The sequence below is a fragment of the Mustela erminea genome, chromosome 14 (genome assembly GCF_009829155.1).
Source record: "Mustela erminea isolate mMusErm1 chromosome 14, mMusErm1.Pri, whole genome shotgun sequence".
NCBI lineage: Eukaryota > Metazoa > Chordata > Mammalia > Carnivora > Mustelidae > Mustela > Mustela erminea.
In genome coordinates, this window is record NC_045627.1 from 67253845 (window position 1) to 67280852 (window position 27008).

Below are 27008 nucleotides of genomic sequence, written 5' to 3' on the forward strand. Positions count from 1 at the left end.
ACCCCACACACTCCTCCCCTTTGATGGATGCTTAGCTTGTTTCCATAACTTGACCTCTGTTTATAAGGCTGCAATAAACATGGGGGTGTTTTGTTTTCTTTGGGTAAATACCCAGTAGTAAAATTACTGGATCATATGGCGTTTCTTTTTTTTTTTTTTTTTAAAGATTTTATTTATTTGACAGAGAGAAATCACAAGTAGTCAGAGAGGCAGGCAGAGAGAGAGGGAAGCAGGCTCCCCACTGAGCAGAGAGCCCGACGCGGGTCTCGATCCCAGGACCCTGAGATCATGACCTGAGCCGAAGGCAGCGGCTTAACCCACTGAGCCACCCAGGTGCCCCTCATATGGCGTTTCTATTTTTAATTTTTTTAAACCGATTTTTCCCCCATTGTATATTTTTGCCTCCTTTGTCAGAGATTGAGCACATAAATGTGGATTCATTTCTGGGCTCTCTATTCTGTTCCACCAACCTATGTGTCTAGTTTTGTGCTAGTACCATACTTGTTTTGATTACTGTGGCTGTGTAGTATATCTTGAAATCTGGGATTGTGATACCTTAAGCTTTGTTCTTCATTCTCAAGATTGCTTTGGGTATTTGGGTCTTCTGTGGTTCAATAGAAATTCTAAGATTATCTGTTCTAGTTCTTTGAAAAATGCTGTTGGTATTTTGATAAGCATTGCACTGAATCCATAGATTGCTTTGGGCAGTATAGACCTTTTAACAATACTAATTCTTCCAGTCCATGAGCATGGAATATCTTTCCATTTGTGTCACCTTCAATTTTTTCATCAATGTTTTATAGTTTTCAGAGTACAGGTCTTCTAACTCCTTGGTTAAGTTTTTCCCTAGGTATTCTATTCTTTTTGGTGCAACTGTAAATGGAATTGTTTTCTTAATTTTTCTTTCTGCTTTGTTATTAGTGCATAGGAATGTAACCAATTTCTGTGTATTAACTCTATATCCTACAACTCTACTGAATTCATTTGTAGTTTCCTTTTTTATTATTATTATTATTATGTTGTTAGTCACCATACAGTACTCATTTGTAGTTTTAATGATTTGTTTTGGTGGCGTCTTTAGGACTTGTCTATATTTAGTATCATGTCATCTGCACGTATCGACAGTTTAACTCTTTCCTTACCAATTTGGATGCCTTTTATTTCTTTTTCTTGCCTCACTGCTATGGCTAGGCTTTCTAGTACGATGATGAATGAAAGGGGCAAGAGTGGGTTTCCTTGTCTTGTTCCTGATCTGAGAGGAGACGCTGTTTTCCACCAGTGCCTATGATGTTAGTTGTGGGGTTTTCATATATGGCCTTCACTATACTATATACACTCTAAGCCTCCTCAGTTGAGAGTTTTTGCCATGAATGACTGTTGGGTTTTATCAAATGCCTTTTCTGCATCTACTGAAATGATTATGTGACTCTCATGCTTTGTTTTATTAATGTGGTGTCTCATGTTGATTGATTTGTGGATATTAAACGATCCATGCATTCCCAGAATAAATCCCACGTGATCATGGCGAATGATCCTTTTAATGCATTGTTAATGCAGTTTGCTGGTATTTTATTGAGGATTTTCCATGTGCAGCAGGGATATGGGCCTGTAGTTTTCTATTTGTATAGCGTGTCTGTCTGGTTTCAGTGTCAGGGTAATGCTTGTGGCACAGAACGTATTTGGAAACTTTCCTTTCCCTTCTATTTTCTGGAATAGTTCGAGGAGAATAAGTATTAACTCTTTTTTTAAATGTTTGATAGAATTCACCTGTGAAGCCATCTGGTCCTAGACTTTTGTGTTTTGGGAGTGTTCTGACCACTGATTCAAATTCATTACTGGTAATCGGTCTGTTCAATAATAACGCTTGTTTCTGACATAAAGGGCAGTCGTACAGTGAGTACTGTGCAGTTGTTTAAAAGGATGAGGCAGGACTCTAGGAACTAAAATATTCATGAGAAATTCTGAAAAAAAAGTCAAGCTGCAGAACAGTATATAAAGTATGTTCCCATTTGTATTAAAAAGCAGATGACAACCCATAAAATATATGGGTGAATATTCATGCTTGTAGATGCACAGAAGAAAAATGTCTAAAAGGATACACCTCAACCTACACATGGTGGCAACCTCTGGGAAATGGTACTGGGGCAGGAAAATGAGTAACTTCCTCTCTTACTTTCCACAGATCTAGAGTTTGGGTTTTTTTTAACATACATTTTAGAATATGTAATATATGTATGTTTAAAAAAATCAAAGCAGCGATGGAGGGTGTGGTGCCTGGGTGGCTCAGTCGGCTAAGTGGCCGATTCCTGCTTTTGGCTCGGGTCATGATCTGGTGGTCGTGAGACAGAGCCCTGCGTCAGGCTCTGTGCTCAGTGCAGAGTCTGCTTAAGGTTCTCTCCTCCTCTCCCACGCCCTCAGCCCCTCCCCATCCACCCCCAGCTCCATGCACTCTTTCTTTCTCAAAATAAATTCTTAGAAAAAAAATTAAAGGGTACACAGTGAAGTCTCCTTTCTAAACTTTTTTCAGTTCTACCCGTAGGAAGAAGCTATCACTGGTTTTCTGGCAGCTCTCAGAGTTCTCTGATGCAGGCACTAACAAGTATACACATATTCTTAGTTCTCCCATTTCCCCCCCCTCCACACACAAGAAAGTAAAATCAGTCCGGGTTGGGAATGACGGGTATCATTTTTTACAGTTTTTTGTTAGAATGTGTCATAGAGTAGTATTTTGATTTTGAGGTTCCAGGGCAGTTTTCTTTTGGTTTCTTGCCTTGGGGGCTCATTGAGCTTCCTGGATCTGTGCATTTATATAGTTTCAGCAAATCTGGAAAAACTTTATCCATTATTTCCTCAAATACATTTTCTCTGCTCCCTGCACTCCTTCAGGGACTCCCTATTACACACACATTTTCCTCACAAGAACCTTAGAATATCTGTACTATTACTATCTTCACTTTGCAGGTAAGAAAATGAAGGCATATGGGGAGTAAGTGGACTTACCCGGAGCCCCTCCGTGAGTGTGGACCCTTCAGGATTTGAACCCCGGCCCACCCCAGCATCTGGGCGCCCACTGCTTGGCCTTACGCCATCATCACATCTTCAACAGGGAGAAGCCACAGCTTACCTTTCTTGCTCTAGGGCTGGGCTGCGGAAAGGCTGGTCGTAAACCTTCCTGTAGATACGGGGCAGCTCCAGCATTCTCGAGATTTGAATGTTGCACACGGGATCATCCACTTTATCTAACAAGCCGTGGGGGAAAACATGCCATAGAAATACAATGAGATCAGCTCTTTCCCACGTCCAAACTGCTGCTAGGCACCCAGTTGGTCACCCTTCCTCTAGGTGCCCAAGGAGCATACATTCTAGATGCACGTTTAGTGTGGGTCCCAGGCATCCTTTGAGAGGGAATGCAATGCCCTCAGCATCACAGGCTTGTCCAGCAGCAGACTGGAACCAGGGAAAGCACATTCCCTTATTCACCCATCTGCTACGATGGTAAATAACGGGGGTCATCCGTGGGATTTCCAACCCAAGTCAGCCAGAGCCCTGCAAAACATATCACTCAGAGGATGTGGGACTATCGTATTTCCGATAAGCTCTTTTCCTTCAAAGTTAATGGACTCAGCAGTGTTCAAGAAATCTCTATCATTTTAAAGAATAGGAACACTGTACTCTACGTGGACTGCCACTTCAAACTTCAAAGTACATTAACTCTGACGTGGCCCAAATAAATTTGCTGGGTATATATAATACATCATTGGTTTTCTTCCCCAATTTCTAGTCACTGCTCTTCAAAATAAAGTTAAGAAATGCTGCTTTTCTAAAGAAAGCCTGTTAGGAAATAAAATTTCCTCCAGTAGAGAGTTACTTTTTAAAAAAAAAATCTGAACTTTTCCACCATTTGACTTTTAGCAAACCCAGAGCTTACTGGACACACACCCAGAATATCAACCAGTTTGGCAGAGGTAGCTTGTGCTTACAGTAAGTAGTGACACGAATCTCTCGTTCTTCTCTGTATGTGTGGACATAACCTCTGATCTGGACAATGTCCCCAATTTCAATCTTTGTCTTCTGCTCAATGGTGTCTTGCAGCTTCTTAAGCTGTGAGGTTAAGTTCAGCGCCCCTAGCGTTGCCGTAGCTGTGGTTGCTAGGACCAGAAGAGACAGAAGCATAACACGATCACTGCGCCACAGGTGTGAGATGGTGTTGGGTCATTCTCCTTCTGATAAGCTGCTCTACTGTAAGAAACCTGCACACCCTTCTGAAATCCTCTGCTGAACACAAGGCCCAAGCTGTAACTATTCGAAAGGAGGATAATGGGAACGGGGTCTAGGAGGCCTGATAACCCAAGTAAGAAAGTTCTGGCAGGGCTCCAACATGCTCTCCCCTGCTCCTGCATTGCCAGTGACCTCAAAGGGCGCTATGTGGTCCTGAGCTGAATTCTGTAGGATTCAGCAACCCTTTCAAGTGTCTTTGCATGAAGACCAATCTGGCATAGGAAAAAAGGGGGCCCAGGTCTCCGTATCCAGTCCTGTTTATGGGGAAGGTGAATGTGCCTCAGGCTGATTTCCCACTTTGGTACCCAACACCCTAATCTCTTGCCTCTCATCTTTGTTGGGTCACTGCGGTGATCTCTCTCTCTCACACACACATTCTCACACCCCTTAAAACGGTAAGTTTAAGCAACTTCATGGTGAAAATAACCCAATGCACATTCAATTCTAAGTCATTTCTATTACTTAAGTTTAATTTCTAATTGTATTAAATAGTAAGCACAGCCATGAATACTTGGGTACTATAGGCACTGCTCTAAGGACTTTATAGTGGATCAGTACACCTAAACCTCACCGCTACACCCATTCATTCTTGGCCTCATTCTATAGAGGACACTGAGTCACAGAGAGGTCAAACAACTTGCACAAAGTTAAACAGCTAGCCAGCCACAAAGCTGCAGTTTGAATCCAGGCGGTTCCTGACTCCAGTCCCTTCCTGCTTATTATTCTTTATTCTCTGCTGCCTGCCCCGTGAGCATTCTCGTGTTTTCCCGATACAGCTGGGGTGTGTAAACAATTCGACATTCTGATTTTCTGCCTGGGCCAAGTTCAGATACACACGTGTATCTACAGAATCTATACAACTCAAGCACTTTAAAAAATCATAGAGCACTGGCATGTTAACAAGCCACAGTTCGATGAGCTAGTCATGTTAAATGTCCCATTCTCCCCTCTTTCTGTAATATTTTTGAAATTTTATTTATTTATTTGACAGAGAGAGAAATATTACGAGTGGTCGGGGGGTGGGGAAGCAGGCTCCTACTGAGCAGAGAGCCCGATGTGGGGCTCAATCCCAGGACCCTGAGATTGTGACCTGAGCTGAAGGCAGAGACTTAACCCACTGAGCCACCCAGGCACCCCTGTAATTTTTTATTCTGGCTTTAATCACCGGCACCAGATGGGACTTAGAGGTCAGCACTCGGATAATGGAGTTAGACAGACCGGGTTGAAATCTCCACTCACCTCCTACTAGCTCTGAGACCGCGGGCAGGCTGTTAACCTCACTGCACCAGGGTTGCCTCAACTACGAGTTGTGGGTAACAACACAGTCCACCTTGCACACAGAACTGTTGCATATGATCTAAGTTAACCCTTACATCATGGGTTTGGCACAATGTCAGAGCCACAGGAAATGGTCTATAAATGTCAGCTATTTGTAAAAAAACAAGTTAACGAAGCCCTCTAGACAAAATTGCGTGTTTTTCTTGCGTGTAATTCTTGTTGGGAATTACCAGACAGAAAAGTTAAAAACAGGTTCACAGTTCATTACATATTGTCAGAAGGTTTGCCAGAAAGAAACATTCCAACCGTTCTCTTTTTACAAGGTGTGGCCAGCGATGCACACACATTTGTAGCTCCTACACTGGCTTGGATGTTTAGTACCTTAAAAAATATATAATGATTCCATGATGTTTTATTTTTGCTTTTAAACTGCCAGACAGGCTCTATGTTTTTATATAAGATGATTCGTTCTCTGTATTTCTTTACGTGTAAGAAATCATCTTACTCATTCTATGTATCCTTCGCGTATTTTGAATACTTCATGTTAACTTCTGAAAAATTTTTAGGGAAGCTTTCTCAGTTCTGCTCATTACATCCACTCCCCCCCCCCCCATTCCACTGCTTTTCTATGCTTTTTTATTTCATTTTACTACATAAAAGTTTGAAAAAAATGTTTAGTCTATCCTATGGTCACTGATGATAGTTTTTGGTGCTTTAACAGCTAAGGACTTATCAGAGTTTAACACGTATACCCCATATTTGCTGTGATAAATACACAACTCCATCTTCTTTGGGTTATGTCATGCAAACTGGAAGATACAGATCACGGTCACCTCTTTTAAAAAATATTTTTATCTACCTGAGCCAACAACATTTGTTAAATGCTCCTGTATTTCCTGCTCTTGATTCATTTCTGGTCTGTCATACACTTAGTGTTCCTATTATGAATGAACAAATGTTCTATTAGCCTATCGATCGCACTGTCTTTCTAATCTAACACAACTTAGATGACTGTGGCTTTGTAAAGTGCAAAGGCACTATTTTTCTTGTACCGCATCTACCTTATCCGGGGAAAGAGCAACCAGGGAGTATGGGGCACTCTGTATCCAGTAACCAACACCTAGGAATCTAGACACTATCGGCACTAATGGTACTCAGCTTACCGGCTTTCTTCAAAAAGCACCCAAGTGTTACTTTATAAAACGTTATTCCATCTGTGTTCCTGTCCCGTCCAGCCACCTTGTACTTGGGCTGAACTGAAAACACGTCATAATAAATGCTTCCTACAGCACTGCTGAAATGACTGGACAGGCAGCCAGTCTGAGAACGAGGCCCAGCTTTCATTTAAAGGGTGAGCCAAACTCGTGAAAGGACGGCTTGAGCTCTGTAATTTGGTGAACCTAATGAGACGGCTGGAGCCCGACCGACTGCATTGTAAGTAGCCCATTCCATGCTGGGAGACAGCACCCCCCCACCCCCCAAGTTCTAGTATCAAGGGTCAAGCTTTCTTAATTTGTCTCACAAGCCAGTCCAATTTAATTTATAGGAATTAATGGCCTATTCTCATACACCTTAACGGACTAGAACAAGATTTTGACTCAGACTAAATTTTGTTTAAAAAAAAATTGTCTTCATTGGCTACATTCCAGGGGAAAGCTTTTAAATTGAGGGCAATTAGATGAAAAGGAGAGAATGGGCTAGTCAGGAATAATTTTAAAATATCACTTTGTATGTAACATGATGAGAATCCTTTTTGGGCTTTCTCCTTGCGTTCTTACTCTTTTTATTCTCAAAGGAGTTTCCAATTAAGGCTGCCCACCGTGATGGTTCATCTATTCATCTACTTACAAATCTTTTAAAAATCTCTCTCAGTAGCCATTTTATCTAAAAAATGACTAAATATAAGTTATACAGTATTCCTAAGGTCATTCTTTAAAAAAAAAAAAAGTTGATTTTGGAAATTAGAACAATGTCTAAAATAGGAATCAGCAACCTACAGCCCCTGGGCCAAATCCACCCACAACCTGTTTTGGTAAATAAAGTTTTACTCTATGTACTGTGTGTGGCCTCTTCTGTATCCCCATGGCAACGCTGGGTAATCAAGGTGAGGACCAGAGAGCCCACAAAGCAGAAAACATTGTCTATCTGATCCTGTACAGAACAAGTCTGCTGCTCCATGGCCTGAAACAAGCACATATATTCAAACAACATGCTCTGATTGAAGGTTTTGACAACACTAAAACTGTAATTCTGCAAATTGATTTTAATATCCTAGACATAGCTATATGAAAATTCAAGAATCTGATTGTCTTATAGGTTTATTTCTTAGCTCTGAAACAGCCATATAAAACCTGTTGTCTTCATTTTTTTTTTAAAGATTTTTATTTATTTAACACACAGAAAGAGATCACAAGTAGGCAGAGAGGCAGGCAGAGAGAGAGGGGGAAGCAGGCTCCCTGCTGAACAGAGAGCCCGATTTGGGGCTCCATCCCAGGACCCTGAGACCATGACCTGAGCTGAAGAAGGCAGAGGCTTAACCCTCAGCCACCTGGGCACACCCCTTAATTTTATTTATTTATTTATTTATTTTTTTTACATCTACAAAGCGTCCTAAGCAAAGCAGTGCCAATGATTAAGATGTTCCCAAATAAGGAATGGAACACTGAAGTCATAGGAAACTGGTGGCCAAGTTCTAAATGTAAATACGTCCAAAAATTAAGTGAAGAGCCACTGCACTGGTCCGGACAGTCAAAGTAAGAAGCTGAGATCCTGGCAGGTAATGGCAAAGAGGAAAGACACCGTGTATCACCCAAGGAGATGGATACAGATGTTAGATGGTATAGCAGGCAGTATTTCATGAATGACCCCAGTATGTATGGCACTGCCCTGTGTGTGCTGCAAGACGGGAAGACAAGGTCCCAGTGGCTGTCGCTTCTCTAGAGCCAAAAATGATAATCAGTATTGTCCAATATATTTTTTTTTAATTATGAACTTAACTGAAAAAAATCCCTAGGGCCTATTAAAATATACTCAAGGAATTCCAAATGCTGTTTCAGTTATAGTCAGTGGGTTCAATATACAATTTTAAAGTTTCTTTCCAGAGCATCTGGGTGGCTTAGTTGGTTAAGTGACTGCCTTTGGCTCAGGTCATGATCCCAAGTTCCTGGGATGGAGCCTCCATCAGGCTCCTTGCTCAGCAGGGAGTCCGCTTCTCCCTCTGCCCCTCTACCCCTGTTCCCTGCTCGTGCTCTCTCTCATTCTCTCGCTCTCTCTCTTTCTCGAATAAACAAAATCTTTAAAAACAATAAAGTTTCTTTTCAGTTCATGTTACTCAATAGTTAACTTCAAAGGAATCCTATTTACCTTCTCATCAATCTTAGAATTTCTGGTATCCTTGAGATTTCAGAAAATCTGGATCATGGCAGCACAGACATTAGTGGCCATCATGCAAAAGGAAAAATCTCCAAAACCTTTGGTTAAGGATTACATGTGGAACAAGGGGATTCTGAGCCGACTGGCAACTAGGCTAAAACACCTCAACTTCCGTGATAACGACCACGGTAAAAGGAAATGCTCCACCTCCCCGCGACCTGGTCCCACGCTGGCAGGCAGGCTCAGAAGGAAGTGAGCACCAAAGAGGAGACAGCAGAAAGAAATACGACTTGCTCTTCTGTGACATCAGTCAGCCGAGGGCCCAGAGCTCCAGGTTTAGTGCTTTGGGCTGATCCACAGAATTCACCAGTGGCCAAACATGTAAACTTAGCCCTACAGTTGTTCTGATGAGCCCCCTTGAGTAAACACCATTGGTTAGCTGGAAAGCAGAGGAGGATGTCCAATGAAAGTACCTGATGAAGCCTCGTGATTGTTCGACTTTTTCCAGCAGATACAATTGATAACTCCAGTGCTGTCGTCCACTGCAAGAGAAGTGCAAAAGGGCAGAAGAGAGATCCGGGCATCGCGAGTGAATGAGCGGGTTGTCATCGCATTCAGCCATACCCCATGCATCTTTCAATAGCCTGGCTGGGCTAACCCCTCGTGAAACTCTCCTTCCATTCCCAGAAGTAATGTCTGCAGGTACACCGACAGGAACTGCCCGTCTGCACGGCTCATTGTGATACGTGAGCCTAAGGCAGTCAACATTTCACTCAGTCCGCCTTGGGGGTACCAGTGATTCCTGTCCTCACCGTCCTCAGGAGCTTAAGTACAGACATCTCCACGAATGCTAACATGCAAACTGGGCCTTGGCCTCCCACCCTGAAGCAAGAGTGCACTGATACAGCCCATGGTGAAAAGACTCGGAGGGCAACCATCTCTCACCATCCACCCTTTCATGAGCTCCACAGCCTCCCAAGACAAAGCATCCCACTTCTCTTTATGAATGAGCTTCTGCCCAGTCCTTACTACTGCAGGGGACAAAAGGAAAGCCAAGTATATTGCAGAAGACCAAAGTTTTGTTTTCATACTGGAACATAATTATACTTTAATCACATAAATAATTTTGGCTTATTTTATCCCTAGTGCAACACACACACACACACACACACAGAATTCCCATTGTACATGGATTTATAACTGCAGAGGAACTGGAGTTGTTTGGTATGAGAGGTGTTTTCTCTAATTTCTGAAAACCTCAAAAAAAAGAGACCAGTGGTTTTTAAAAAAAATCATCAGTGAGACTGTTGTAAATGCACATATAAAACAGAATATAAGGCAAATTTTTTTATTACTGGTTTAAACCTGCACTGGAAGCAGAAGCCAAGAAAAATATTTCTTATAGGAAAATAAATTCTAAATAGATTTTTATTAAATGTAAAACAGGTAAACTTAAAAAGACAGGAAGAAAATATGGGTAAATACGTTTGGACCTTGGGCTTACAGTTGGTTGGAAGAAACTTCTTTAACCAGACTTGACGATCAGATCTCATTTCTAAAAGTCTGATATAGATGACCAACTAAAAATTAATACCTTACAGCAATTTTCTGACAGGGCTAGGGTCTTAATACATAAAGAGCTCACACAGGGGCGCCTGGGTGGATCAATCCCGTGAGCATCTGCCTCTTGATTTTGGCTCAGGTCATGATCTCAGGGTTGTGAGATCAAGCCCCATGTCTGCACTCAGCACGGAGTCTGCTTGAGATTTTCTCTCTCCCTCTGCCCCCCCTTTCAAATAAATAAATAGGTAGATAGATAGATAGCTCGCTCATACAAATGAATAAGAAAAGATCAGAACCACTAGACAAAAAATGGCAAGGAGAAAGAATACATAATTTACGGAAGATATAAAAACAGCCAAATACATATGTGTCAGAACCCTAAACTCATTAGTTGCCAGGGAAAGAACAAACTTAAATAATTTCTCGACTATTAGAATGACAATATTAAAATGACAGTATTAAAAATACTGATATCCTCATATGCTGTTGGTGGGAATATAAATTCATATCAAATTTCTAAAGAGCAAGTTTGGAAACGTGTTGATTTTTTAAATGTATATACTCTTTGACTTAGTGATTACTTCCAGAAATTTATCCTGAAGAGAAAAACAGAACACACACACAGATTTACACATCTTGTATAAGGCTGTTTGTTGCAACATTGTTTATAATATTGTTAGTTGGAGATAATCTAAATGCTTATAAATATGGAATTTGTTAAATAAATTACAGTGGCATACCATATAAAAATAGTTATAATGAAGATTTATGTTCACTGCTATTAAAAGATATTATGCTTCATTTTAAAAAAGAAATCTTATATATAATCTAATTTATGTAAAACATTAAGTAGTGTATTTTGACAGAAATGACTTTAAGACAGTGAAACGATAATAGCAGGGTTTTTCTGGAACACTGGAAAGGAACTCCACACCGAATGTACATCCTGATTATAAGCCTCATTTCGGAGATTTTAAGAGAAGAAAATATGCATAATAGTACAAGGAAATAAGACACATCTCTATTTCCCCAATATTAGGAACAAGTAAAAAACATTAGGAGGGACATTCACCCAAACAGTGACATTTTTTTTTATCTTATTTATAGGGTTTCACATGAGTTTTATGTACTTCAGTAAAAATTTCCCTAGTTTTAAATTTTATTTTATGATAGGAGTGTCATTTTAAAATAAATCAATGAGGACATTCTGAGTTAAAAAAACAACAACGACTGTATGACACCTCTAGGCACACCACTTCTCTGGCCAGTGTAAAATCTTGGTTTAACATGTCAAGTAAAAACATGAGCATATGAACATTTGTTCTAGGAAATGTAACGACATTAACAGTAGAGTCTCCCAGGATTCTAGGTATGAGCTTGAGTTGCTGCCAAGTGTTCTGCCCGCACGGCCACCAAACCCTTGGACTTTCTGGCCTGCAACGTCTCCCAACAAGTGCTGGGAGCCGGCAGCCTGAGGTCTGGCTGCTGGAATGCCCCGGAAAGGGAGCATCCTTGCAGAGCTGCACAACATCCTCCCCGGTTGGGCAGCACCACCGGGGCCGCTGGCCTTTTGTTTCAGCAATGGAATGAGTCAGTGGGAACAGGAAACACCCCCCAGGACAGGACTATGGTGAGTCAGGTGGAGCAGGACCCAGGACAGTGAGGAGTGGCTGCCTGGCCCGTGGCCCAAGAGCCAAGCTGGCCCTGAGGACAGCAGGGAGGGTGCAGCTCGCCCCTGAACAGGCCTCACAAGAACTAAACTTCTTTCTGTTCTCAATTACCCCAACCCTTCAGGTGCTTTTTGTTTTCCCACTGCCCACAGATGTGTCCTGTTGCTTCTAGCCTCCATCCTGAAGAGAACATTTATTGGGGAAGAGTCATACCTATCTCCTTAATATTTCTAGAATGGGAAAGGGGTTAAGTGAAGCCCCTTTAGGTCACAGGTACAATAACTGGCCTGGTTTTAGGGCCAGGATGAAGATCCTCGAATAGCCTCTTTCATGTGACCTCAAAAACAATCAAAGACCAGAGGGGCTCTGTCGGGTCTCTCCCCACCCGACAAACAGCCGCACCTCCCAGTGCAGTGCCCCAGCATCCCTGAGACACAATGGGGAAGGTCAGAGTAAACAGACTTGGCCGTATCGGGTGCTGGTCACCAGGGCCGCTTTTAACTGGCGAAGTAGACATTGTCTCCATCAATGACCCCTTGGTGACCTCAACAACATGGTCTACGCTCTCCAGCGTGATTCCACCACTGTAAGATCAATGGCACAGTCGAGGCTGAGAATGGGAAAGTTGTCATCAATGGAAAGCCCATCTCCACCTTCCAAAGTGAGATCCTGCCAACATCAAACGGGGTGAGGTGGTGCCAAGTCCACAGGGGAGTCCACTGGGGCCTTCACCACCATGGAGAAGGCTGGGGCTCAGCTGGAGTGTGGGGTCAAGAGGTTCATCATCTCAGTTTCTGCTGATGCCACCATGTTTGTGATGGGTGTGACCCATGAGAAGTGTGACAACTCCTTCAAGATTGTTAGCAATGCCTCCTGCACTATCCATGACAACTCCGGTATTGTGAATGGACTCATGACCACAGTCCATACCATCACTGCCACCTGGAAGACCAGAGACAGCCCCTCTGGGAAGCTGAGGTGTGATAGCTGAAGGGTTGCCCAGGACACCATCCCTCCTTCTACTGGTGCTGCCAAGGCTGTAGACAAGGCTATCTCTGAGCTGAACGGGAAGCCCAATGGCACAGCCTTCCGTGTCCCCACCCTCAATGTGTAAGTTGTGGATCTGACCTGCCACCTGGAGCAAGCTGCCAAATACAAAGACATCAAGAAGGTGGTGAAGCAAGCATCAAAAGGTCCCTTCAAAGGCATCCTGGGGTACACTGGGGACCAAGCTGTGTCCTGCAACTTTCACAGTGACACCCACTCTCCCACCTTCAATGATGGGGCTGGCATTGCCCTCATGACCACTTTGTCAAGCTTATTTCCTGGTACAACAATCAATTTGGTTTACAGCAACCAGGGGGAGAGCCTTAAAGTCCACATGGCCTCCAAGGAATAAGGGCGCCCTGGACCACCAGCCCTGGTGAGAGCAAGAGGAAGAGAAAGGCCCTCAGCTGCTGGGGAGTCCTTGCCCCAACTCATCCCCCAATATACTGAGAATATCCTGACCTCTAGAGAGTAGAGGTCCATCCCAGAACCCTGAGAAGGGGTGGGTTTGGGAACCCCTACTTTGTCATGTACCACCAATGAAATATACTGTCTCCAGCAAAAACACACACACACAAAAAAAAACCAAAAAAACAAAAAACAGACAAAGTTGATTTCTGGTGAGGTGATGGGACAGAGAAAAATCAAATTGAGTTATATGGAGACTATACATCACAATGGAATCAGTAAGCAGACTGGGCCTATAAACCTCCATCAGTGGAATCTTGAGCAAGTGACTGAGCCTTCTTTTCTTCATCAACAAAATGGAAAGAACATCTGTCCTTTCTATTTCAAAACCTCAGGAGGAGAATAAGACAAAAGTACACATGTAAAAGTGCTCTGTAACCTGAAATTGTTACTTCATCAGTGGGATTTGGAGAGGAAGTACCTGATTATACTATAGAAAATGTACTTGCCCACAGCTGAGTATGTTATAGGAAACTGGTGAGTACTTCTTGAACTGTCTGGAGAAAAACAGAACCAATACCTCTGGTAAAATAGAGAAGAGATCCAGTATGGGGATGCCTGACAAAATGATCTATTTTGGAGTTTAAAAAATATATATGCTGGGGAAGAGAAGAAGGCACGAGAAACCTCCCTCACACGTTATTTCATAGGCACGAGACAATCATCCTCAGGAAAATGAACACGTTGAGGAAATACAACGAAATGCATCCATACTCTACATTATCTAAGGCGCACAGACCGCCAGGGTGATGTTCTTCGGCCCCTTGTTCAACTGCCTTCTATGTTTCCACAAGTAGAGCAAGGACACAAACCCAGGGCAACACAATAGAAAGCAACACCGCTAATTAAAGCAAAGGTTTGGAATCCAAAGTTCAGCTTCCCAGGAAATACCCAGCTTGGCCTCTTAACTGTGGAGACTCTAAGAGCTGCACAAGGCAATAGATTAAAATGCTTACATTAAACTCAGTGAAAACACTCAAGACCCACAATGCTAATTGCTGGTGTCCAAACTACAGAAATCCTTTATTTAGTTTGTATCATCATGAGGAGACAGAAATTTTCTGATAATAGATATTCAGCCCTGAGTACCAAAAGGCCTTTTAAAATTCCTGTTCTGAATATAAATCTTGTCAATTATTTTTCATACCTCCCTGTCTTCTTGGGAGAGTCTTCCTTAACATTAATCTCGTCTTTTTATTTATTTATTTTTTTAAGATTTTATTTATTTATTTGACAGAGATACAGCGAGAGAGGGAACAGAGGCAGAGGAGTGGGAGAGGGAGAAGCAGGCTTCCCACTGAGCAGAGCGCCCAATGTGAGGCTCAATCCCAGGGACCCTGGGATCATGACCTGAGCCGAAGGCAGATGCTTAATGGCTGCGCCACCCGGGCGCCCCTGGCCTTTTTATTTTTAAAGGTATCAATATAAACATCTGCTACCATCCATTGCTATTTACAGCTATGCCCTCCAGTATCAGGTGTCTGCCCCTGATCAACACGGTCATATTTTAATTCTTCTACCTCCTAACTCCCTATCAGCTGTCATTCGACAGTATTCATCAGCTTCATTCCTACATTTTGCCTCATTTTATTCTCAGTCCACGTCGGTGGCTCCAAGGGGCTCCTAAGAAAGGAGAAGTGTGTGGGCTCCATAAGCGTCCCCAGCCACTCGGAAAGGCTGCCGTTGCTTCAAAGGCAATGATCAGCTAAGGGAGGTCCTTCCACATAAACTCCATGCCAGACACAATTGTTCTTACCTCCATAACTGTAGAAAGCATCTTTTTCTCTCCTTTCAATTACAGTTCCCAAGATCTCTACCTGCTTTATTGGGTGCCCCTTGTAAAAAAATACACCTGAAATTAAAAAAAAAGAAAAGAAAAGAAAAGAAATCAGTCCTTGACAAATGGCAAGCCCTAAGAAATTCAGATGTCTTTTCCTTAAGGGTCCAAAGTAGACAGTTTGGTTTTAAAGAAGCCTGTACTAATGCAGAAAAGAGAAAACCAACATTGCCCAGCTAGATTTGGTTAACCTTCTTTCCGTTTGCGAAAATGAAATGTGCCTTCTTGTGGACCTCTCACAACAGGCCTGAAAACAGTCATTAGATTATGAGACCAAATCTATTTTGAGGGATTGCAAAAGAAAAGAGGAAATCACAGGAAAGGCTTGATTTTTTTTTACTAGCACTTTTCTAGAAAGCCAGTCATCATTTCTATGAATTAACATTGATTTTTTTTTTTTAAAGATTAGATAAATTAAGTTACCAAATTAAAAAAAAAAAAAAATATGCTGCTCTTTGGAGCCAGCAGATTATAACTCAAAAACTTCTCTCTTAAAAAAAAAATTACTTATTTGAGAGAGAGGAAGAGAACACATGTACACAAGTGAATGGGGTGGGGGAAGGGACAGAGGGAGAGAATCTTGGAGCAGACTCCTCGCTGAGTGCAAAGCCTGATGGGGACTTGATCCCAGGACCCCTGAGATCATAACTTGAGCCAAAACCAAAAGTCAAGTCAGACGCTAATCCAACGGAGCCACCCAGGTGCCCCCCAAACTTCTCTTTTTTAAAACTATTTTCCAAACTCAGAGGACAGATGCCAGCAGGCAGGTTCCCACCAGAGGAGAAAACAGAGAGGAGAAACCTTACATTCCTTTTTAGACCTGAAAAGGGACACAGATAGAGGGACTCCTGGCTGCAGGGACCCTGATTCCAATCCTGGGTGCCAGTGCTATCCTGGCCCCTGCAGGCTTCCCGTCTGCGGCCCCCTGACATCCTGACCCTTTTGGTGTAAGCTACTTGCACGTGCGTCTGTCTCCTGCCACTCTTGAGCCCAGACTAAAATCTTCTCCAGCCTGTTTTTTCCCCCATGATGGCTGAATTCTTCACTTGCAGAAAGAGGCTATAACTGTCTAAGTGGCAATTTCCTTTTTCGATGAAGATCTGACCTATAAACAAAGATTCATCAGCACCGACTTTTGGCCAACTCCTCCCTCCCCATCAAGCCTGGTCAGAGCCTCTGTTCTCCACATCCATGGGGTTAGACGGTGGGACAGACCTGTGGCCTGAACCCTGATGCCCTTCAACACCCCCAGACTGGCCTCTGCTGATGGTATCCCATGTGGATAAAGGGGCTGGGGACAAGTCACTCATGGGGAGTCACAAAGGATGGATAAGAAAGCTCTGAGCCTCAGCCCACTGGAGATTCTAGGAGAGTCAGATGTGGTTGGAAGTGGAAAAAAAATGGTGGCAATTTACCCTAAAGAAGGGTCCTGTCCCAAGCAGGGCATCCTTCTAAAGAATATTTGGTTGGCTAGAGACCATGCACGGGGTAACTGTGTGGGCCATGAGCTGAAATGGCAGGGCCTTACAGGGGAAGGAGCCGGAGTCACTGTGTCATCCCCGAAGGAGGGTCACCCTCTTCCAGGAACACAGGTAGAATGGGGACAAACTGGCTCCACAGAAAATCCATGCAATTTTAAGGGCAGGACAGTTCCGATCGACTCCTCCTGTGTTCTTAGGATTGTTATCCAGGTCCCTTAGTTACTACGTTTCGTGAGACCCTTGGGGCCTTTGCCCCCACCTGCCTCCACTGACCAAACACAAAGGGAAATGGGCGACTTCAGAGGGAGAGTCCTGCAGGACCACTGCAGGCAAGCTCAGACTTCCCGGTGGCAGAAAGGAGGGTAAATCAGGAGACTATGGGCCTACCCTAGGGATGTGGACACGGAGTCCTCTACTGAAGTGTTCCCCAGCACCATGGCCTAACACGCTTGTGTCCAGAGAAGAGCTATGGCATGGCACTACTGGGTCTGCTATAGGGCCGGGGGGGAGTGGTTGAAGTGGCCTGAGCTCCATGCTGTTTTCCGGCTGTAGCCAGCCCTTTCTGTTTCCCGAAAAGCACTGGACAGGTAATAACACTGTCTACTGGTGCACTGAGCAGAGAAAAGTTAGAGAGAACCATTTTCTAGAACCTGACTGGTCTTCCCCTACCCCCATCTCAATGGCTGGTCTGTCCTGGTTGCCAGGCATCTGTTGGCATTAGAGACAGAACACTCTACAGGGTTCCATGTGGTCACTTGTGGCCCCCAGGACATTAGTACTAGGAAGCAGAACTATGGAGGCCTCAGGACCCATGGGAGAGCCCACTGCCTATCCCTGAAATGTCTTCCCAACTGCAGGGTCCTCTTCTGGTGATGTCTGGAAATTCAAGATAGTCCCAGGACTCTCTGGGTTTCCCTGGGACACCCTGCCATGCGCTACTATGGTGGTTTTATAGTAAAGAGCCGACACACTTTAAGAAGGGAAACAAAGCTAGCCAAAAGGTGTTTTGCCTGGGTTGAAGTGTATGAAAAGGTGATAAAAAGCCAGGACTAATGACACAAGCCAGTGAGGGTGCTCAAGTCACCTGCGATGGAGGCCAACCCTCCAAGGTTACCAACTGTGTCAGGCCACTAGATAAAAATCTGAACAGGTCTTCACCTGAAGACCCAACAGACTCTCAAAGAAAGCACCGAAAAGGGCGCTCCCTAAACTTTTATCTTCTACACTGACAGTGGTTCGCCTTGAAGGGCAGACAGAGTCACTCAAAAATGCAAAAAATCCTTCCAAACGCAAGCAATTGATATAGAAAACATCTCTAAAGCATCTCTGAATAAAGGAGAGCAAATTCAGGAGAAACTAATGCATGGGTTGAATCAAAACATTCAGAGGAAATCAAGCAAGGAGAAAACACACTGCTTGGGAATAGAGAAGGCACGTGTCCACCTGTAGAGAAACATGACTACACGTATCAGAAATGCAACCCACGAGAAGAAGCTGAAGGGACGGACAAGAAGTGCAGAGGACCACATCCTTCTATCAAGAGAAGATTCTCTTCTACGACAGAAGAGCTTAAAAATAGTTGGATGCAGACACCTGGGTGGCTGTCAGTTAAGCGGCTGCCTTGGGCTCAGATCATGATCCCAGTGTCCTGGGATCGAGTTCCACAGAGGGCTCCTTGCTGGGCAGGAAGCCTGCTTCTCCTTCTGCCTCTGCCTGCCACTCTGCCTGCCTGTGCTCACTCTCTCTCTCTCTCTCTGACAAATAAATAAAAATAAAATCTTAAAAAAAAAAAAAAGTTGGATGGTGGCTCTGTCGACTGAAAGAAAGCTCAGGAAGCAAACAACCGAAAACCACCCAAACAACAGATCCTGGCTGACAGGGGAGTTCAAGCTGAAGCCTTCCCCACATGGTCCTTCTGTTCCTGCTGCCTCTGTTCCACATGCAGCCCCCAGAGGCCCAAACATACTGGGGGATCTCCTGGACCATTAGGTCCCCAGGAAGGAATAGGGTCATGTGGGGAAGGTTAAGGGACCCGTGTCACACAGGGAGGACTAAGTCAGCTTTCATGGCAGCCCATCCCCAAACTGCCACCACCACAGCAAGACATTCGCCTGGCTTCTCTCTTTGAAAAGTACTTTTGATTGATCTCTTTTTAGTCTATCATTATTTAATTGATGTCTAATAATATTCAAGTGCCCAAGATACTGTTTTGCATACAATTTTTACAAAAGCACTATTCCCACTTCATCGGACCCTCTAAGATTAGATAATATAAGTAACAGATTTTTTTTTTTAAAGATTTTATTCATTTATTTGACAGATAGAAATCACAAGTAGGCAGAGAGGCAGGAAGAGAGAAGAGAAGGGCGCCTGGGTGGCTCAGTGGGTTAAAGCCTTTGCTTTTGGCTCAGGTCATGGTCCCAGGGTCCTGGGATCGAGCCCTGTGTCGGGCTCTCTGCTCAGCAGGGAGCCTGCTTCCCTTCCTCTCTCTGCCTGCCTCTCTGCCTACTTGTGATCTGTCAAATGAATAAATAAAATCTTAAAAAAAAAAAGAAGAGAGAGAGAGAGAGAGGAGGAAGCAGGCTCTCCGCCGAGCAGAGAGCCCAATGTGGGGCTCGATCCCAGGACCCCAGGGTCATGACCCGAGCTGAAGGCAGAGACTTTAACCCACTGAGCCACCCAGGCGCCCCTAAGTAACAGATTTTGATTTAAACATCAGATTCATTATTTATCCCATTATTAAAGTCTATGACACAGATATTTAGAATAATAAAGACTATTTCTGCATGCTATAAACAAAAAGATAAAGCAAAAAAGACCCCAAAACTGGGGCACTTGGGTGACTCAGTTGGTTAAGCAGTTAACCCGTGATTTCAGCTCAGGTCATGGTCTCATGGGGGTGAGATCTTCATGGGCTCCATGTTCAGTGGAGAGTCTACTTGAAGATTCTCGCTCTCTGCCCCTCCCCCAACACTCCTCCTCTCTCTCCCTCTCTCTTTCACAAATCTTTTTTTAAAAAAAGACCCCAAGGGGCACTTGGGTGGCTCAGTCATTAAGCCTCTGCCTTCGGCTCAGGTCATGATCCCAGGGTCCTGGAATCGAGCCCCACATCAGGCTCCCTGATCCGCAGGAAGCCTGCTTCTCCCTCTCCCACTTCCCCTGCCTGTGTTCCCCCTCTTGCTGTCTCTCTCTGACAAATAAATGAATAAAATCTTTAAAAAAAAAAAAAAAAGACCCCCAAACCTATAAATACCACCATCACCACCACCAAAAACATGATACTATTTTTTCATAATATTTTTTATTAGTTTAAATTTGCAGATTAATTTAGAGAAGCAGACATTCTGCAACCATTTTGCAAGGCAATTCTGATGGATGGCAAATACAAAGTCAGGTCAAATTTCAAGTCAAGGGCACAGTCTCCCACAAAATTGTTTTCTTCCCTCACCAGCCCTGAATCAGGGTGTTCTCAAACCACCCACACTTCTGACTAACTGGCTACAACTTTAGGGGGCCTACAACTCTCTCGGCTTTGGTGTTTTGTTAGAATGGGACACAATTCAGGAAGGTACTAGACTTATGACTATAGTTTTATAATGAAGGGTACAAACCAGGACTCATTAACTAAAGAGATCCATTGGACAAGGTCTGGAAGAGTCCAAGCGCAAAGCTTCCACACCCACACAACAGATCACTCTCCTGACAAATCAATGCACGATTACCAATCAGGAAAATTCACCTGAGCCTCGGTGTCCAGAGTTTTTATTCGGGTTTCGTTTTGCAGGCATGACTGAATCGTTGGCCACATGACAACTCAATCTCTAGCCCGCTCCTTTCCCCAGGGGTCGGCATGGTCAACCCCTATCCTCAAAGCAAACCAGAAACAACAATGAAAACAACATAGAAAGAAAAACCCAGACTAGGGGAATTTCCCACCCCTTGAGCCCTACAGTATAATCTCAAGAAGATCACTCTCTTACAATTATGGTTGGTGCCTGCTTCAAGCATGATGTTTCATTTTAAAAACTGTTACAGTCAGCAGTTAGGTTTTTACAGGATGCCTGGAGGCCAAAAAAGGGGGAGTCATGGCTAGCTATGGGGGAAGTCAGAGACCTGTCCCTGCAGCACTCCAAAAACAAAGCTTTAAGAAGCTGGATCAAATCAGACAGGCTCAAAACAAAGAAAGCCAAGAACCTGGATCAAGGGAGGGGGAAAAGACACAAAGACCCGCTCCTCAAAAAAATGCCTCCCCAGGTAATAAATATTCCAACTCCTAATTAACACCTGTCGAAAGACAGGAGCCCAAAACCTGGGATGCAGCTCTCCCTTGGGCTCACCTGCATTCACTTTATTTTAAATTTTCTTTAAATTCAATTTATTAGCATATAGTGTATTATTAGTTTCAGAAGTAGAGTTCAATGATTCATTGCATACAACACCCAGTGCTCATCACATCACATGCCCTCCTTAATGCCCATCACCCGGTTCCCCCATCCCTCCACTCCACCTCCCCTCCAGCAACCCTCAGTTTGATTCCTCAAGTTGAGTCTCTTATGGTTTGCCTCCCTCTGTGTCGAGAGTGTACTCTCGCTTTAATAAACTTTCTGATTTGCACCGCTCAACCCTTGCCTTGGGTCTCTCCTTGAACTGTCTCTTGCAATGGGACCAAGAGCTTCTGGCAACATCTCTGGGAAAAGATGGACGGAGGCCTCGGGGTCAGGAGTCTCCCCAGTCCACCTGGCAACAAAATCACATCTAAAACAGCATTACCGGGACGCCTGGGTGGCTCAGTTGGTTAAGCAGCTGCCTTCGGCTCAGGTCATGATCCCAGCTTCCTGGGATCGAGTCCCACATCGGGCTCCTTGCTCAGCAGGGAGCCTGCTTCTCCCTCTGCCTCTGCCTGCCATTCTGTCTGCCTGTGCTCGCTCTCTCTCCCCCTCTCTCTCTCTCTGATAAATAAATAAAATCTTTAAAAAAAAAAATTAAAAAAAAATAAAACAGCATTACCAGTGACCTAGCAAAGACCATCAGGATCCGTTTTCCTTGGTTGGCTGTTAATACATCATGAGGTCCTTCGCTGGCAGAAAGAGTTAAGCCCCTATCATGCCCAGACATTTCCTTGAGCCACTCTATAAGACCTTTCTTTCAAATGCAAAGCTGGCATTTGGTGTGAATTACTTTCTTCCTGAGATGAGCTGTGAAGAATACCAGCCTGTTCTGGAAAATGGACAACTGTGGGGGAGGACGGCTGCCTTCCAAGAAAAAAAACACAAAAAACCAAACACAGATCATTTCCAACAATAATTAGGAAACCAAGGCATTTTGCACAAAAGGCTTTAGAATAAGGTCCTCCAAATATATTTGTACCTAGAACTGGAAACACACAAAACATCCTCTCATTAAAACTGTGCATACTTGAGCTTCTTGACTACTTCTGACTCACAGCTTGCTTTTCACTCAAAACAGCAAAGAGTTGAATCAAACTTCTCACCTAGCACAGTAAACATGTGAAGATCCATACACAGCTATGTGAATTATTTAAATCTACCCCAAATTATATTTGTTATGTTTCTAGGCATGAAGAACCTATCTTTAGTAACCACCTTTAAAAAAAAAAAATGATTTCTTTAACTTTACATTGATAATACTTTGTTGCTCCAATTACTTTCTAAGGGCCCACCACATGCCAGGCACAGTTCTAAGCACTGGAATTATGTAGATGAATAAGGCAGATAATGTATTTCCTCTCAGGGAGTTTATATTACTTGGTTCTGAGTAGCTGAAAACAAAAGAAAATCCCACAAGAAAATCAGGCCTGGTTAATCCCCATTTTTTACAAAGAGGACACCTAAGCTTTAAAGGTGAGTCACATGTCCAGGCCAGGGAACAGGCCTAGAGATGTCTGGTCCACTGAAGCTTTCCACCAACAGCTGTCCCAGAGAAAAACAACCAGGCATGTTAAAATATTAAAGACCTCAAAGCCAGACCAAAACCAACAAAACAAAAAAACCAAAAAACCCCAAACATTCCAGGGTACAAAGGTTACTTCCCCACGCATTTATTTTAAAAAATAAAAATAAGACTTAGACTCTGTAACTTGCACAGAAAAGTATTCGTTTGAGAGTCCACGCTAGGTCATCTTCAGAGCCTGCAGCAGGGAAGGTTCTCCTGAAAGCCACTAAGCCCCAGCTTCCTGCAGCTTTGGAGAAAGAAGGGTGAGGTGCAGGTGCAGCCCTGGGCATCCTCCAGGCCCACCAGCCACATACCTGGTACCTGGCGGGACTCCTTTAAGTCCAGGATATCCCCGATGTAGAGTTTTGCAAAGGCTACAAACACTGGATCCAAGCCCCACAAGAGGGAAGGGGTCTCCTCTTCACACTGGCTGGATTCGGGCTGCATTGGGAAGTTGGGGTTTGGCTCGCAGCCAACCCTGAAAGGCTCTGCGTCACTGAGTGGAGGATCTAGATGTGAGACACACACACACACACACACACAAAATCAGGATGCAATGCTTTTAAAGGGTGAAAGCAGCATGGTCCCGAAGCTGCTTCCAGGCGGCTATGCCGAACTCCGGGAGGGATAGAAGCAGGGGTCCAGGGCCCGGCAAATTCACGCCACGGGCCTAGAGCAAAAAAGCACTCCTCGGGTGAGGGCCTGTGCGTTCCTTATGGCTCTCCCTCTGGCATCTCCTCTGCTCCACGGGAGTGTTTCTCCTTCCCCCCAGGTACGAACTTCAAAACGGCTAAAGGCTAACTTTTCACCTTGGGGAGCTGTCTCCATACAGGCGTACCCTGAAACCGCTTGGATGGGCGGGATCTGGAGAGGAATGGGGGCCCGCGTGGCCAAACACAAGGGGGTCCGAGTGGGTGGGACTGTGCGTCGCTCGGCCCCGGCACCTTCCGGTCTGGGAATGAGCCTCAGACAAGTACGAAAACGGAAACGACTAGCAGACCCGCTCGAAGCCCCTCCCGCCGCGCTCTCGCCACCAGCCCCCGGCCCCCAGGAGCGCGCAGGCCCGGCCCTTCCGGGCGCTCTGAGGCCGCGGACGCCTCGGCCCCGCCCGGCGCCAGCGCGCGGGGGCTCAGGGCGCCTCCCGAGTCGCAGCGGGAACCGCTCCGGGCCCGCCACCGACCCACCTCTCCCGGCCGGGGTCTGCCCTCCCGCGGCCCGCGCCTCGCCACGGCTCCGCCCCGTCGCGCCCGCCGCCCCGCCCCCGCCCGGCGAGGCCCCGCCCCCAGCTCGCCGGCAGGTGGCGGCCAGGCTCTCTGGCGTTTGCGGGCGGGAGCAGTCCTCTGGTCCCTCCATCCGTCCTTCATGGGCTTCCGCTGGAGCACAGAGCCCAAGTCTCTGAGGCCTGGGACCTGACTCTGCAATTCCTGCTGCCCAAACCCCATCCTCCAAGTCTCCCTTTCACCCTGTCCCCCGCTGGTGGCAGGATGCTGAGTCAGGCCCCCCAGGAGCCTGGGACTGGCTCTTGCGTGGGGTGGATGTGGGAGTAACGGGGAGTTGGTTCCTGATATATTAAATAAACAAATAAAAAAACGCAACACTAAGAGCAGGATTGCCCTGTGGCATATTTTAAATGTTTATTTACACTTGGCGAGTGATGTGCTAAAACACACACACACACACACACACACATTGGGATTCTACAGTCTTGCTTGGAGATAATGTCAGTATCCAAATGTGAGCTCTTGAATGAATGTGAGCACTTGGTTCTCCCAAAGCTAGCCCCACACGATTATGACAATAAATTTTGTCTTCTTTCCTCTTATTCCATTTACACTCTGGAATGTTGTGCATATAAAGATTTTGAAAAACTGACATTCTGGTAAATCATGGCTACCTTGTCCCCAGTGGTCCTAAGTTAAAGTGAGAAAAGATAGCCACATTCCACTCCCATAAATAAATAAATAAGCTACATCATGACATTACTCAAGATGAAAAGAGTTCTTCCTAATTTATAGAGACTCTAAAATGGAAGGAGGAGTAGAGGTCGTCCTGGCAGGCCGTTCCCTGGGGGAGGCAGGTAGTGGCCAAAGAGATAATTACTAAACTATTTAGCAGAGAAGGAACTTCAAGCAGCTGGGATGGAAAATGTGTATCATCAGAATGCTGGCATTTAATTATAACTCTGACCACTGAAGAAGGTGAAAAACAGAATCCTTGGCAAAGTACAGCATTGCCCATATTCTATTGCAATGAACAGTTGTTTCTGTGGAGCTTAAAATACAATTAAGAGAAGATACCTTTTTTAATAGAAGGGAGCTCTCTTCAGGAAAGCATATCCAGTAGGACACCCAGAAGAATTGGTGCTTCTGGCTGACCTATCAGATGAGGAGAGACAGGTCGGGTGACATTTTCCTGATTGTACACATCTGCTCCGGGGTGGAACCCAAGAAGGAAATCACTACTGTGCGTCCTCAGAGCCCGAGACTTCAGGAATAACTCCTGTGGTTCACCCAGGGGTAGAAAGCTAGAAATAAGAGCCCTTGGGGACTCCAAGCTTACTAAGAGCCTTGGGGAGGACCATCTCCATATTGGGTAAGCAGAGTAGATTGCCCCTGAAGTCATATTTACAATGAAGGGTGGATTCCTTGGGGAACAGGGATGTTTCCTTTGATCTGAGCTCAAAACTTGAACTAGCAGGTTGCAGCTGAAACCCAAGGTGAGATGTGGGACAGGATTTCCAGACTGCAGAATAATCTAGAGAAGTTTGGTAGGGTCTTCCTCCCGCCATCTTCATCAGGATAGTGGCCAAGTTCTCCTATCCACGGCATGTACAAAGGGATTCCTGAGATCATGCACACCGGAGGGCACTTCAGCTTGGGACTGCATGACACAGCAAAGCAGATATTTCAAAACCCAAGGCTTCGTGCTGGGAGACTTTCTTAAGGAACCTGCTGCAGTGCTTCTTTGTGTGAGATAATGCTGGGTTTTGGAAACACTTTTGCCAGGCTGGACAATTTTTTTTCTAGAAAGTTAAGATTTTAGCAAATTCTTCTGGAAATGGAGGGGTTCAAACTGCATATCTCCTACCTCAAACCTCAAACTATCTAGCCTTAACCATTTTGACATTTTACTGGTTAATTGGCGTTTGACCCCTTGTATATTGGGTTTGATTTTCTGTCTGAAGTTTAGAATAAACATAACTTATCAACATTTAAAAATTTTTTTTAAAGATTTTATTTATTTATTCGACAGAGATCACAAGGAGGCAGAGAGGCAGGCAGAGAGAGAGGGAGGAAGCAGGCTCCCTGCTGAGCAGAGAGCGAATGCGGGGCTCCATCCCCAGACCCTGTGATCATGATCTGAGCCAAAGGCAGAGGTTTCAACCCACTGAGCCACCCAGGCGCCCAACATTTTTTAAATTCTTAAAAGGATTTTATTTTTTTATTTGACACAGAGAGAGAGAGAGAGAGAGAGAAAGCACTAGCAGGGGGAACAGCAAGCAGAGGGAGAAGCAGGCTCGCGGCTGAGCAAGGAGCCAGATGTGGAACTGAGCTGAAGGCAGATGAGCCACCCAGGCGTCCCCCTTATCAACACGTTTATTATGTGAATCTTATAACCTGGGGGGATATATTTAGTCACTCAGCATACCTTGAACATTCTGAGTCCTATGGGGGAGCACTAACAATTTTCACTTCACCGGAGCAAAAAGAGTGATGCATATAATATATCAAATCACAAAGCAGGAGGCTAAATTTCAAGTAAACACAGAATGTGTGTCCTGGTTCATAAGTACTGTATGGGTTACAGGAGGTCAATGGGGGAGGAGGCTCATTAAGTAAGATAACATATGCGAGTGCTGGCACAAAGAAAGCACTCAATATATATCAGCTATTATTATTATTATTATTATTATTATTAATTAAGTAGGTGGGATTTAAGCTGGGGTTTGAGAGTGTGTAGGAGCTGTTCATTTATTGATGGAACACATTCATAAACCACTTGTCAAGCACTACACTGGACACTGGGGATAAGAAGGGGATAGGACAGACTGGGAAGAGCCCT

The 27008-nt window shown here is 44.5% G+C and overlaps 1 protein-coding gene across 14 annotated transcripts in view; it reads right to left on the reverse strand.

Annotated features, from left to right (window-relative positions):
• The window catches only part of STN1 (STN1 subunit of CST complex), a 44276-nt gene extending 20058 nt beyond the window's left edge, over window positions 1–24218 (reverse strand). For 5 of the 14 annotated variants that reach the window (XM_032312759.1, XM_032312758.1, XM_032312768.1 and 2 more), the window contains exons 1-6: window positions 24131–24217; window positions 23261–23455; window positions 15433–15528; window positions 9402–9470; window positions 3981–4148; window positions 3125–3239 (exon numbers count right to left, since the gene is read on the reverse strand). In XM_032312759.1, coding sequence (XP_032168650.1) covers window positions 3125–3239; window positions 3981–4148; window positions 9402–9470; window positions 15433–15528; window positions 23261–23393 — 581 coding nt within the window. In that variant the 5' untranslated portion in view covers window positions 23394–23455; window positions 24131–24217. The other 9 variants (XM_032312757.1, XM_032312767.1, XM_032312764.1 and 6 more) reach the window with 7 other exon arrangements.
• Window positions 24219–27008: the final 2790 nt, after the last annotated feature.